The 12,919-nt window shown below is 52.9% G+C and overlaps 5 protein-coding genes across 5 annotated transcripts; 2 read left to right on the top strand and 3 right to left on the bottom strand.

Annotated features, from left to right (window-relative positions):
• Positions 1-136: 136 nt before the first annotated feature.
• On the top strand, positions 137-1,163 carry SPE3 (putrescine aminopropyltransferase; the record flags this gene model as incomplete). The annotated part of the gene is made up of 3 exons (XM_064842000.1): positions 137-174; positions 234-796; positions 886-1,163. The coding sequence occupies 3 exons, from the start codon at positions 137-139 to the stop codon at positions 1,161-1,163; spliced, it is 879 nt and encodes a 292-aa protein (XP_064690510.1).
• A 389-nt stretch (positions 1,164-1,552) lies between these two features.
• Positions 1,553-1,876, bottom strand: PMP3 (plasma membrane proteolipid Pmp3; the record flags this gene model as incomplete). The annotated part of the gene is made up of 3 exons (XM_064841999.1): positions 1,553-1,588; positions 1,639-1,759; positions 1,860-1,876. 3 exons carry the CDS (start codon positions 1,874-1,876, stop codon positions 1,553-1,555), a joined length of 174 nt encoding a protein of 57 aa, XP_064690509.1.
• A 904-nt stretch (positions 1,877-2,780) lies between these two features.
• On the top strand, positions 2,781-4,835 carry LTS14_009316 (uncharacterized protein; the record flags this gene model as incomplete). The annotated part of the gene is made up of 2 exons (XM_064841998.1): positions 2,781-3,100; positions 3,149-4,835. The coding sequence occupies 2 exons, from the start codon at positions 2,781-2,783 to the stop codon at positions 4,833-4,835; spliced, it is 2,007 nt and encodes a 668-aa protein (XP_064690508.1).
• Positions 4,836-5,045: 210 nt separating this feature from the next.
• Positions 5,046-7,958, bottom strand: LTS14_009315 (uncharacterized protein; the record flags this gene model as incomplete). Its single annotated transcript, XM_064841997.1, has 1 exon — positions 5,046-7,958. One exon carries the CDS (start codon positions 7,956-7,958, stop codon positions 5,046-5,048), a length of 2,913 nt encoding a protein of 970 aa, XP_064690507.1.
• Positions 7,959-9,499: 1,541 nt separating this feature from the next.
• On the bottom strand, positions 9,500-12,473 carry LTS14_009314 (uncharacterized protein; the record flags this gene model as incomplete). The annotated part of the gene is made up of 5 exons (XM_064841996.1): positions 9,500-10,154; positions 10,207-10,762; positions 10,856-11,317; positions 11,427-12,022; positions 12,082-12,473. The coding sequence occupies 5 exons, from the start codon at positions 12,471-12,473 to the stop codon at positions 9,500-9,502; spliced, it is 2,661 nt and encodes an 886-aa protein (XP_064690506.1).
• Between the last annotated feature and the right edge of the window lie 446 nt (positions 12,474-12,919).

Raw genomic sequence — 12,919 nt, 5'->3', positions numbered from 1 at the left:
CATGTGACGGAAGTTTTTCGTGTTGATGTTGCGGGTGTTTGGTCGAGCTGCTCATACAAACTCTTGCTTGATAGCCTACGCTTCTACGATCAAGCCATTCACCTCACCCACTTCTTTCCGCCGAAACAGTAGCACAATGGCAGAAATCACACACCCCACGATCAAGGATGGCTGGTATGGAGCTGTCATAAGAACCATCCACTTGATATATCTAGCTCACATGCAATCGACAGGTTCCAAGAGCGCAGCGACATGTGGCCCGGCCAAGCCATGACCCTCAAAGTAAACCAAATCATCCACCACGAAAAGAGCAAATACCAAGACGTCCTCATCTTCGAAAGCAGCGACTACGGCATGGTCCTCGTCCTCGACAACGTCATCCAATGCACCGAGCGCGACGAGTTCAGCTACCAGGAAATGATCGCCCACCTCGGCCTCTTCTCCCACCCCAACCCCAAGCGTGTCCTTGTGATCGGCGGCGGAGACGGCGGAGTCCTGCGCGAGATCGTGAAGCACGAGAGTGTGGAGGAGGCGGTGCTGTGTGATATCGACGAGGCTGTGATCAGACTGAGCAAGAAGTACCTCCCCGGCATGAGCGTAGGATTCCAGCACCCCAAGGTCAAGGTGCATGTGGGAGATGGCTTCAAGTTCCTCGAGGACAAGAAGGACACCTTCGACGTCATCATCACCGACTCCTCCGACCCCGAAGGACCGGCAGAGGCACTCTTCCAGAAACCCTACTTCGAGCTGATCAATGGTGCGCTGCGAGAAGGCGGTGTAATGACTACCCAAGGTTGTAAGCCCCTTCCCTAAAGCCCTCCGTCCAGACAGAAGGGCTCACAATAGAACACTCATGCTGACTTCCTTCTCTTCTTCTTTCTACAGCCGAGAACCCCTGGCTCCACCTTAAGCTCATCGTCGAGCTCAAGAAATCCTGCAAGGAGATCTTCCCTGTTGCCGAGTATGGCTGGACCACCATCCCGACATATCCTAGTGGGCAGATCGGGTTCATGGTGTGCAGCAAGGACGCGAAGAGCAATGTTAAGAAGCCGCTACGGTCGTTGAGTGCCGAGGAGGAGGACCAGCAGTTCAGGTACTACAGTAAGGCAGTGCATGAGGCGGCTTTCGTGTTGCCCAAGTTTGCGGAGAAGGCTTTGCAATAGATTGGGTATGGTTGGATGGAAAGAATGTAGGTGAAGCATGTTCAAACGCATGGTGTTGGTTGATTGTTCATGGATACCAGCGAGGCGTTCAACAGGGCACGACAAGCTGCCCAAAGCAATAGACATGTCAATAAACATGACCTGAAATGCGGTGCGGCAAAATGAGCTCGAAAATTTCATTTCATCTCTCTCGCTAGTGTACACATTAACGACACTATCATGCTGCTATTTCGCCTAGCCATCTCTGGGTATCTCGATGCCCTCCTTGAATTATACAGGCTGTGTATATGCGCGCCGGAGAGCTGATTGTTGTTGCCTGTGGGGTTTTGCTCCTCATCGTACGTGAGACGCTATTTATTGCTTCGCCGGACGCGCCGGATACGCGTCCTCTAGTACTTCAGGATGATGTATAGCGCGTGGATAACCTGAAGGCGGAGTCAGCGTCGTGCGTTGGAAGAGGCGAATATCAACTTACACCAGGAATCCAGCCCAAGCAAGTGAGCAGGATGTTAATCAGGAGGTCAGCGCCGCAGCCGCGCTCGAGGAAGACACCAAGAGGGGGCAGGATAACGGCGAAGATGATCTTGATGATGTCGCTGTAGTGCTTGAGTCAGTTGATGCGATCTTGTATGCAGAACAGTAATGGTTGAGATGGGCGCTATGCCGGCGCGTCGCGCAGAATGAGGATGTGCTTACCTTCCAGTGAAAGGCATGTTGGCGGTTGTGGTCTAGTTGCTGTTGTTTGAGTTGCTGTGGTGTTCGGTATGGTACTGATTCAAAGTCCAATGATTTGTTTGCTGTGAGATGGCTGAGAGGCAAAGGAGAAGGCAGGCTTTACTCTTATTTAGAAGTTACGGCAACGTCATGCATGCCATGGCAACTGGGCTTCGCTGCAGGTTTGACAGAGCAGGCTTGACCGGCACGCACAGGGCACTTGGCGGCGATCTATTTGTGACATCTGATCATTCTGATTACGTCCGCTCAAAGCAGGGCTGAAACTTGGCAAGGATGGACGTCGGCGGCTTTGCTATGTAGCGTGATCAATAATGATCATGATCATGCTAGGCGCCAGGGTTGAGCCGGCGACTTGGCGAATGATAAACAAGTCTGCTCGCTATTTTAATCCGGGAGCTACGGAAGATTGTTCGGATCATCACCGACGCCACAGAGCCGACGTTTGACCTTGCACGTGGACCTGTCGATCGCTACTGCTTCAAGATCATGAAACTGCATCGCCACAGCTGCGCCACAGCAATGTTCGTCACCCTGGAATCAATCTCCCTCATGCGACAAAGTACTGGCTTCTTACGAGGGATATGAGTTCTGGAATGACGAGACCTTCCTCAAGTGGCTTCGAGCTGCTCCCGTTATCCTATGCCTGTTTCGCAATGGAGAGCTCAGCTTCATGTAGGTGTGCCTGAGGATCAAGCAATACCCTTTCAGCTGCATTGTCTCCAGCATTTTGTCAATCACGAGATCGTGCGTGGAGAAGGCTCGTAGTGTTCGAGCCCGCACCACTGGCAGTGTCCCCAAAGGACCTGACATGAGAACCCATGTGAGCAGAGCTTCGGAGACAATAGACTGGCGTTCCTGCTTTTCAACTCTAGTCTAGGCACAATGTACTCACGGATGTTCCAACTGCTGAATACAAGAGGGAGACGCCCGGAAGCATCCAACATCAGGGCGGACTCGACACAAGGGACTACTCGACCACATCGTATCATACAGTACTTTGGCAGGCGCTATAAGGGACCTGTACTACCGCCTCTTGGATCCACCCAGATCGACGAGCACCATGATAATTTGTATCAGCCTTTGAGTACAGAGAGCGAAGAAATTCGAGTCCTCGACCTGCATCCTGGAAACAGCGATGATGCCATCCGTTGCACGATGCGTACTGTGTCTTTGAAGTCCAATCCACCGCCCAAGTTTGAGACGTAAGCACATGGCCAGCATCACTGCGTACACGATCTGACCCGCGGCAGAACTTCATACGCTTGGGGCGATGCTTCAATCCATGATCAAATTTTCGTCAATGGTATTCCGATGATGGTGACAGCAAGCTCGGCTGCTGTTCTCCGGCGATGTCGCTATCAACACAGCACCCGGGCGATCTGGATCGATGCAATTTGTATCGACCAATCCGAGGTCGGGGAAAGGAATCAGCAGCTCACTCTCATGGCCTCGATATATCGACAATGTTGGCGTAATATCATATACCTGGGCGAGCCAGCTCCTCCAGTGGGCAGCTTGCAAGGCGGCGCCCAGGACATCACCCTCACACGAGCACTGGAAGATCTTATCCAGTACACAATGCGTCATCTTAATCTGGAAAGTAGAGCAGCGCTTGAGAAGTACATGTGGGTCGGCAACATTGCAGATATCTTTGCTCAAAGTGCGCGTCACCCACCCAAAAACCCGCAGGATTTGGCCGACCTCGTCAAGCAGGTCTTGCCGGTCTTTCGAGCGTCGTGGTTTAGACGCTTGTGGGTAATACAAGAAAGCATTCTCCCACCAGAGAACATCTGCTGCTGGGGTACAGAAACCATCTCTCTGCAAACCCTTCTGTTGGCCGTACGCTGTATCATGAGCTGGGAAGAAAATCTACCCAAGGGTACGGACAAGGTCATCTACGCAGCGTACGTCTTGCACACGTACACCGTGATATATGCGGAGCCGTGGGCGAACAATGGCGAACTGCTCGACGCGCTGCTTACGTTCAGCGACCACTGCGAGGTAACAGTACCGCATGATCGATTGTATGGCCTGTTAGGACTGTTCCAGGCGGCTGGTAGTCAAGACGAGCTGCCCGTACTCCTTCGCCCTGATTACAGCCGTTCGTGGATCGTGGTGCTTGCAGATGCGACGAAATACATCTTCCAGGAAAGGCGCAGCTTACACGTCTTGAATGGTGTCGAGCACTCGAAGACAAGCATTAATGATCTCGCTCAGCCGTCATGGGTGGGTTACCTACTTGAAAGTTCATCCCTTGGGCAACTCGATGGGTCACAGAAATTCAATGCTTCGAATGGCTCACCCTATCAGCCGCATTTCCTGGAGAGACCCAATGAACTGAAAGTTTGTGGCTATACCTTGGGTGTCGTTAGCGAGGTCGCGCTCACGCAGGAGAAGCCTACATCTTCTGCCAGCTTGCTCAAGACATATCACACCGCATACGACATGGCTTTGCGCAGTTCGAACGACGACCAAGCTGGGACTTCCGCGAATGAGGTCGTGGCTTATACTCTCGTGGGTGGGAAAACATGGGATCGGCAACGATTCACAGGCAATTGCCACGAGATATGCGAAAGTGCCATGGCCCGCGCCGACCTCTGGCCCAACGGTCCACCATTGGGGCTGGCTGCGGCTGCCGAGGTACCCGAAGGCACGAACCAGGAAGCCGCTCGGTATGCGTATGCCATGTGGGAGGCAATACCTCGACGAACATTCTTTTGCACTGATTCTTTCTTTGGTCTCGGGCCACCATACATAAGCGCCAATGACGTCCTGGCTGTTTTGCTTGGTTACCATCTTCCCGTGATTCTACGGCCCGTGGATGGCCACGGGTATAGATTCGTAGGACCATGCTACGTGCATGGTATCATGGATGGGGAGATCGTAATAAAACGAGAAGCAGACAACATCTTGCCCGAACTCCTAGTCCTCATCTGAGTAAGCATGATGACAAAAGCACACGGCATCGGCATTGATGTGTGTATGAAGGGGTTCCAGCAAATCTTCATTACTGCATAGAAGACGTTGCCTGGCACAGATAGATTCATGCTTCACAAAAAGCGATCTTTGGGGTATCAACATACAGACAGCAAATTGCCCAGGCGCCAAGAAACGACCATGCGCTAAACCCAATCCCAATCTCCAGCACTAAAAGCTGAATAGACCCGACCTCTTCTTTCCGAAAGGATAGACTATGACAGCACTCAAGAACAGCCCAACAGTAATACCAATAGCGACCTGTATGACTGAGTACCCAACGTTGAAAGCAATACTGTTCAACCCCTGGGATGACAAAGTAATGGTGGTACTGTTCACAACTGTCGTCCCATTCGTCGCATTACCCGCAATCTGATTGGCAGACGCAAGACCAGACACCAGGGATCCACTCACGGCGAGACCAGAAGGCACTTGCACAAAGATGGCGGGCAGCATAGCAGCGGCAGCAAGACCATAACCTACTCTCCTAGTTTGGCGGACATAGATCGACTCTGTCTCCGGAGTCGATCCCTCTTCCAGTACCTTGGCGGACTTCGTGATGGAGGCCTTGCGCCGAATATGCAGGACCCGTTTCTGGAAGTCTTTCCAGTAGTGTCGATACTTGTCTTCCCACAGATCGAGTAGCTTGTTCTCTACAGGCGCTCCGACACGGGAGTATAGGTTGGCTAGGACGCCAATGGCGAGTGCACCGAGAGTGTTGCTGATTTGTGTGTTGCCGGCGAAGCGACGAGACGAATAATGATTAACAAGAAAGCCCACGAACGCAATGATCAGCATGACTGGAGCTTGCTTCCATTTAGCCTGGTTGATGATGATGAGAGTCATGGCGAAAGCTGGCACGAATGGAAAGTAATATGGTTCCGATATGCCTCCATCGCAAGTGGTGGAGGAGACGGCATTAACGTCGAAGATGCCGTATATTGCTGTGCCGATAGTGATACCGAAGCCAAGGAACAGAGAGTAGATGATAGCGTAGACCATACGGATGGAGCCGGCAACTATGCTCCGACTTTGCAGCTCAAGAGATGCGCAAAGCACTATATAGCCAGGAAGAATAAGCGCAATGGACGACTGGGCGAGTGCCGAAAAGCAGAAGAGTCGTCCTCCGTGGCCGTTGGGTATACTGCCGAAAGCTCTCGAAAGGAACGATGTGATCACGGTAGCCGCGATCTCGAACACGTTCGCGTACAAGTCCGACCTTGGCGCGACCACCAATTGCAGGAAGCCAAGTATACAGCCTAGCAGAAACGCAATTGGCAAGTCGATGAAGCGTGCACCGAAAGCGAATGGTCCCACGCAAGCAGCCGCGCATCCGTAGATCAAGATGCGGAACCACTTATTGTGCTTTTCTTTCTTCTTGAAGATCTCGTCAAGCCGGCTTCTAGCCTGTTCCGCTCCAATGTGATCGTGAACCACCTCCTTATACACTTCGTGGACATCTCTCAGCTTGCCCAGATCCAATCCTTGGGTGACCCGGACCAGCTTGACTTCAGTGGTATGAGTCTCCGGGTCGTCAAAAGACATGATCATGGAACCCGGGATGTACAAGAACTGGGCCTGGATTTCCAGCACTCGAGCAGACATGTTCATGTACTCTTCCAGACGATGCGTTGGCGCGCCGTACAACATTAATGCTCGGCAGAGCTTGATCAGGTACTTCTGTCGTATCATGTAATTCGCGATATGTACCGTGATCCTGATCTCTTCGTCCATGCGTGGTCGACTCGCACGGTGCAGTGCTGCCAAGGCGTTTCCACTTCGGGTCCGCTTGCCCATTCCAGGATGATGGAGATCTTGTTGCTCCTTGAGCTTCGCTGTAAGCTGATCTCCGAAACTGGAGGCGGCTGCACTACTAAGACTTGCGGAGCTGCCAACAAGATGCACCAGTGATGGCGAGGAGTTGTTCTTATGTTTCCGAGCGTACCAATGCGCTGTGGGTGTGGATGCGCCAGATTCTGAAGGAGAGTGCTGAGGGGTGGAAGCCTGACTGAAGCCATCGCTGTAATGTCTTTGGTGGCCGGGATTTGCACTAGAAGACCTGCTATGGCCACCTCGCTGTTGTGCGTGAAGTTTCATCAGCGACGACAATATACCGCCTTGATATTTCTTGGGTCGCGGGCGATAGAACTCGTAGTCCCCATGCTCGTCAATAGGCGTGACAGCACCGGACGGCAATCCAGGCGAAGGAGGGGTATCGACATCACGATGCGAACTTTGATGCATCGTATGCTTGCGAACTAGCTCAAATGCCTCAGCAGTGGATCCTACATTTCTACCCTTTCGTGGCATCTCTAGCCCGTCGTCAGAGTCGGAGTCAGGGCCATCGTAGGACATAGGAGGTAGGTCCTTCAGCGCTATATCTTCCGACCGAGCCTTCCGACGACCTCTCCTCGAGTCTCGTTCAGGAGAGTTGAACCGTGAGTTCGGCTCTGAGCGGATGCGTTCATCAGTCTCGAGCCTCTTCGCGCGCTCGTGAGCATCTACAGCTCGCAAATGTCGATGTCGTGCAACATCGTCGTCTTCGGGTGTGTCTGCTAAGATATGGGCGTCGCTGTCGCGATGGTCGGATGATGTTCGTCGGATGGCAGGCCTTGGTTTTGGTACCGGAAGCGTCGATCCTAACGCTTTATGGAGTTCTTGCGTTTGCTGGAGTGAAAGTTCAGGCAGATGCGATCTGCTATCGTCTTGCGCAGGTGGCAACATGATGTCACGGCTGTTCTGCCGTGAGTGGCCAGGTGTGCTTGCACCACTAGCATCAGCAGATCCTTGCGGTGGTGTGGCGAATATCGTTGGAGGTGACAGTGCTCGAGCATTCGTCGTTGGCTGGCCATCGTACCAGCTCCCTCGTGGACTCATCTCTGCCGAATTGGTCCCCCCTGTGAAGCCGACCCTTTTCTTTTCTTTGCGTCTGCCGCCAGCGCTTCCAGGCTGGCTAGCCTCTGCACTCGCCGACTTGCTATGGTCCTGCGTAGATGGATGGCTGTTATCCATGGGTCCAAGTAAGTCTGCCACTATGGCAGGGTCCTCGAAAGGATTTGTGGGTGAATCGACAGGAGTTGACATGATGTATACCGTCTCCGGTGTGCCGGTACTAGTGGCTTAGACAAAGAATGCAGACGAATTGCCGGGTTTGGTCCTGACCTTTAGCGATGGTACAGAATTAGAGTTCGGAATGTGTCGTGAGGTCGTGATCGTAAAGTCGTGAAGGTGAAGATTAATGTTGTCGGCCAGCGAGCGATGGTAGAGGAAAGGAACAGATAGTAGAAGAATGCAAAGGCAATGTAGAAGTATTCTCGCTCAAGTGCTCGGTCAGCGTCAGTATGTGGTCGAAAGGTACAGAGGTACCGATCCAAAGAGGCGTGCTGATTCGAGAGCCGCAGAAAGACCGCAAACTCTGCAACAACACAGCTGCAAAGTCGGCGAAAAGTCGCTATTCCTGCTCACTCAACAGTGTTCTGTGTTCCCGATGAGCTGCTGTGATGATACTGTCGTGTATAGAAGGTAAGCATCGCGAGGTGTAGAGATAGGGAAAGGAAGATCTGAGGTGGACCACAGCAATGACGCTGAAACAAGACACAAGCAGTGGCCATCGACTACGATGAATAGCGGACCCATAACCCGATGCTCGCCGGTGCTATCAGTGACCCACTTGTTCCCTACCTTTGGGTTACGAAGCATAGCTATAGCTATATAGGTAGCCTTTATTCGCACGTGTGTCGTCAGCAGCGTTGTGATGGTTCATGAACGAATCGAGGTCCACTTTAGGCCGCTCAGTAGTGCTGGACTAATAACATTCGGCCATCAGCAGTAGCGATGTCCGATCTGAATGTAGCATCGCTGAGATGTCGCAGCCCATGCGGTGCAGACAGTGGGCCTGTCAGGAGTGTTTGGCTAGAAAATGTTGTGGTGCAATGATGTTAGGGAACAGGATCGGGTTGCGGAAAGAAGAAGAGTTCGCGTTGCGCCAAGAACGGCGAGAACGCCACCCTTGACAGTTTAAGCACGCAGTCGACCCATCTGATCGGAGAGTCCGGCTGAGCCAAGGAGTGGGTCAAACGAAGATGCAAGATAGCAGAAAAGGACGTTGTGACGAAGCGAAACTACAGTTGGAAGCAACGTGCGAGATCTATCCTTCGGTCTCGCCCGGTTGGGACATCCGTGGGCATTCAACGTTTCTCACCACCCTTCAGAGACACCAGTATTCGTGGTCGCGTCCTTCACATGCAAGACATTTCTAGTATTGGTTTGCTCCGGGAGGATGGCGACATAGAGTCAGAAGAGAGCGGAATAGTTTATGCAAACATATCTGCGTATCAACGTAAACAGTACTGTAAACAAGGTTTATTCGAGCATGGGGTATCAGAAGGAAGCAGTCAAGCAATCTGTTGCAAGTGAAACAACCATGCCCATAACACCAGAACTCCGCCACACCCCTTGCGATGATGGCCGGCAGCAGACTCCCCACTCTTGAAGTACCATGGTGCTCCATCGAACATATTCAGTCTGAAAATGCTCTATGATCGTGACGTGTACACCGCTAGACCTGCTCAGAGAATTTCTAACAATGTTTAGCCAACGAAGTAGGAATTTTGCGTGTAGGCATCCTATGCCATACCTGCATCCACCTTGCCACCTGCTCCCTCCTGGTCTTCCTGCTGGTCAGGTATCGGCTGCTGCATTCCACCGAAGAAGAGCTCCAGCTGGGCAAGACGAGCCTCCCGTATTGCCTCACGTGTCTCCATCTCACGTATACGATCGCCTTGGACCGCATTCTCGGCTCGTAGGCGGGCGTTCTGGAGCTGGAGCTGCTCAAGCTCTGAGCTGTCATCCGAGCCATCGTCGGTTCGCTGGCGCTTTGCCATTTGGGCTGTCTCTACTTGGTAGTGCTCTGAGCTTGGATCCGGGAAAGGCATGCTGGTTGGAAGCTGTGGGTCCGTCGTCTGGTCGGCGCCCTGCTCGGCGCCAGCAAGCGCATTCTCGAGCTCGTCCTGAAGCGTGGTCGGTTGTGGTGCTTCTGGTACCTTTCCATCGTGAACACGACGGACGTGCTCGTTTAGGTTCTCTTTACGAGTGAAACCCTTGCCGAGATGGCGTTTGCACTCCGCGACTGGACATCTCAATGTTGCTTTTGGTCCTCCATGCTTGTGGTGGACCTCGCGCTCGTGGCGCAATAGACCGCCGGAATAGGTGAAGCCTTGCATCTTCGCGCAGTCGGGATCCCCACATTTGTATGGGCGATCGTGCTTGTCCATATGCTTGCTATGCTCTAATTAGCTTGCTGCTCAGACACATGTCATATCTTTCTACTCACCCCCACTCGCACTTGCGGTCGAAGATCTCAGCAGCACATCCGTCCGCGTACGTGCAGATCATCTGGCCCTCGGCATTTTTCGGCGGATCGCCACGACGAATAGTACGGGCACGCTGAGGAGAGTCTGACTGATCTTCATCTTGACCAGAATCCTGAGCGTTGCGATCTTGTTCGGAAGTCCGACCTTGTAGCGCTGGCTGAGGATAATCGGCATGGTCTGGTGGCTCGGGATAGACTGCATTCTGCGACTCCATTTCATTGCGCAGCATTTGCATAGTATTTTGATGAGAATCTGCTTGATCCATATTCTGGTTCATCATTTCGTCATGGGAGCGCTTCCTACCCATGAGTGCGGGATCGTGCATTCCTTGGTGTTGATTGGGGTCGTGTGGCGAGTGGTCGCCCCGATGCGAGGTGATCTGATGCGTGCTCGCGCTGACCATGGGAGTGGCGACTTCAGCCATGTTGGGAAATGCCTGTGAGGTTGGCGGGTACAGGTGACTGAGATATGAGTTTGACGTGCCTTCCCAGATTGGATTGTTGTCCTGAGGCAGACCTATGGATTCACGATGGTTAGTCTGTGCTCTTATGAGAGAGCTCTGAATAATGTCTAGGCGAAGTGGCGAGCAGGGCAGCAGCGCGAGCTTACCAAATCCGACGTACGACTGCGACTGTGACTGCTGAGATGGCTGGCCTGGGTGTGCGTATGGGCGGATGGCGCTGGTGATGAAGTGCCTCGAAGGTGGATTATGGGACTGAGGCAAACCGTCAGGCTGCCAGATTCCTGCTGCGCCTGAATCTAGCCACGCGGCGTCCGGCGAGTTGCTTGCGGCAGTGCCGATCGTATTTGTATTCTGACTCCTGTAGCCTCTCGCGTCAGTATTTTGTGACCGCTGACGATTGCGACGCGATGTGGCGGCGGCAGTAGGCAGCAGGGTCGAGTCACGATTCGGTCGTGTGGTGTGATGATTTTGAGTACTATCATGCGGATACGATGATCGTGGCGAGTAGTGATGAAAGCCTGGTCGGTCAGGCATCAAGGATCGGCCCGGTTGCTGACTCATGGCGAGCATGTTTTGAGTTTGACGTTCTGGCCGCGAAGTTTGGTTTCCTGCAAAGTCTTCAGTCAGCTGCTATCTTCGTGCCTGCGAGACGAGCCACAAGGAGAAGCCGACGTGCACGCAGCTTGTAGCGAATACGACAGACTGAGCAATGCGTACCTGTGGCTGCGGGTGTCTGCCTGAACTGTGTGAGACCTTGATGGAGTCGCACTATGTCAGCTGGTACCACCTCCTCACCTAGGTCGTTTCGCAAATTTCCTTCGTTGTCGAGATGTACCGGTCGGTCATAGAACATCCAACACACGCCCCACAACACAGCTAAAGACGGCCTCAACGACCACGGCCAAGTCGTGCTCAAAGGATGCTGAGCGTTAGGATATTCGAAGAACCACTCCTCGCTGTGAACGCTTCGGTCTTTCTGGCAATCTAGCAGGTGCTGATGTGGTTGACCAAGAGCTTCACTTGCTAGTGCCCGAAGCAGAACATGCAGCAAGCACAGAAGCAGGTGCTCGAGATTCGCCAAGCTCAAGTCGTCGAGGTCCGGCACAAGCACTTCGTCACCTTTGACCAGAGATCGTTCACTCAGCTGCGAAAATAATTGCTTCACACCAACGAAGAGGGCCACGAGTTCCTGCAATGACAGCTTCGAGACTTTAAACTCTGTTCTGCGATCGAGGAAGCCCGAGTGATCCTTTGCTACCGCGATGAGGCCATTGCCTTGGTCGTGGATAGCGTTGTCGAGCAAGTCCAATATACTATATTAGTCAGTAGTTGCTAGATCCCGGCATCATTACTACATATGGGAGGCACGTACCTTTCAACTCCTTGGCTTCGGCGATCGTCGATCTTCGTCTTCCGCAAATGTGGGTACACTACTTTCTTCCCTAAGTACTTGTCGATCTCAGCGTAAGCCTGACTTTCAAGATCTGGACAAAAGTCTTTGCCAATCGTCTTTCTTCCCTGGACTTTCCTTGTCCTTTCACTTGGCGCCCTCTTAGCAAAGCGTCGACAGATGCCCTTGACAAGAGCCAAGACCCTCAAAGTAACGTGCGGCGATGACGAATTAGCCAGAGCTGAAGTAGATAACGTGGTTGGCGGAGCAGGGAAGTGCGAAAGGGAGCGCGAGCAACCAGACAAGGAAGTTGCAGATCCCTTAAGTTTTGTCGTACCAGACTCTTGTTCACCGGCAAGGGTGAGTGAAGGCATGCCGAGTAAACTAGACACAAGATTGAAGGCGAAGCAATAGCGGATTGTGGGTATATACGGTGGCTAAGCTGCGGGCTATGTAGTTCAGACGTGCTACGGCTCAAGGTCAGAAAGGCGCCATTGCATTTGTGCAGTGCCGTCGTGGTCATGCCTCAGCGAATATGTCGCGTACTGAGGCAGAGGCAGCCTCCCGGCAAGCACTCACGCGAACCGTCATCGACCAGTGAAAGGGAGAATGAAGGCTCGTTGCCGCAAGGTGAGGCCTTTGAGACTTTCTGCCGCCTAGCGATAGTCTTCGCCGCAGGGCTTAGACAGTGCTTGATGGTGACTGCGCTGTGCAGTGTATGATACGGATCGCGTGTGCTGCAGGCGAGGTGTGGTTGACGGTCACGCGGCAAGTCTGCGGCTCAGCTCACGGCGAGGCAGTGCACAGCAGACTTGAGGCG

Source organism: Recurvomyces mirabilis, assembly GCF_035927965.1.
Source record: "Recurvomyces mirabilis strain CCFEE 5264 chromosome Unknown scaffold_30, whole genome shotgun sequence".
Lineage (NCBI taxonomy): Eukaryota > Fungi > Ascomycota > Dothideomycetes > Mycosphaerellales > Teratosphaeriaceae > Recurvomyces > Recurvomyces mirabilis.
This window is presented reverse-complemented; position numbering and strand designations above follow the sequence as displayed.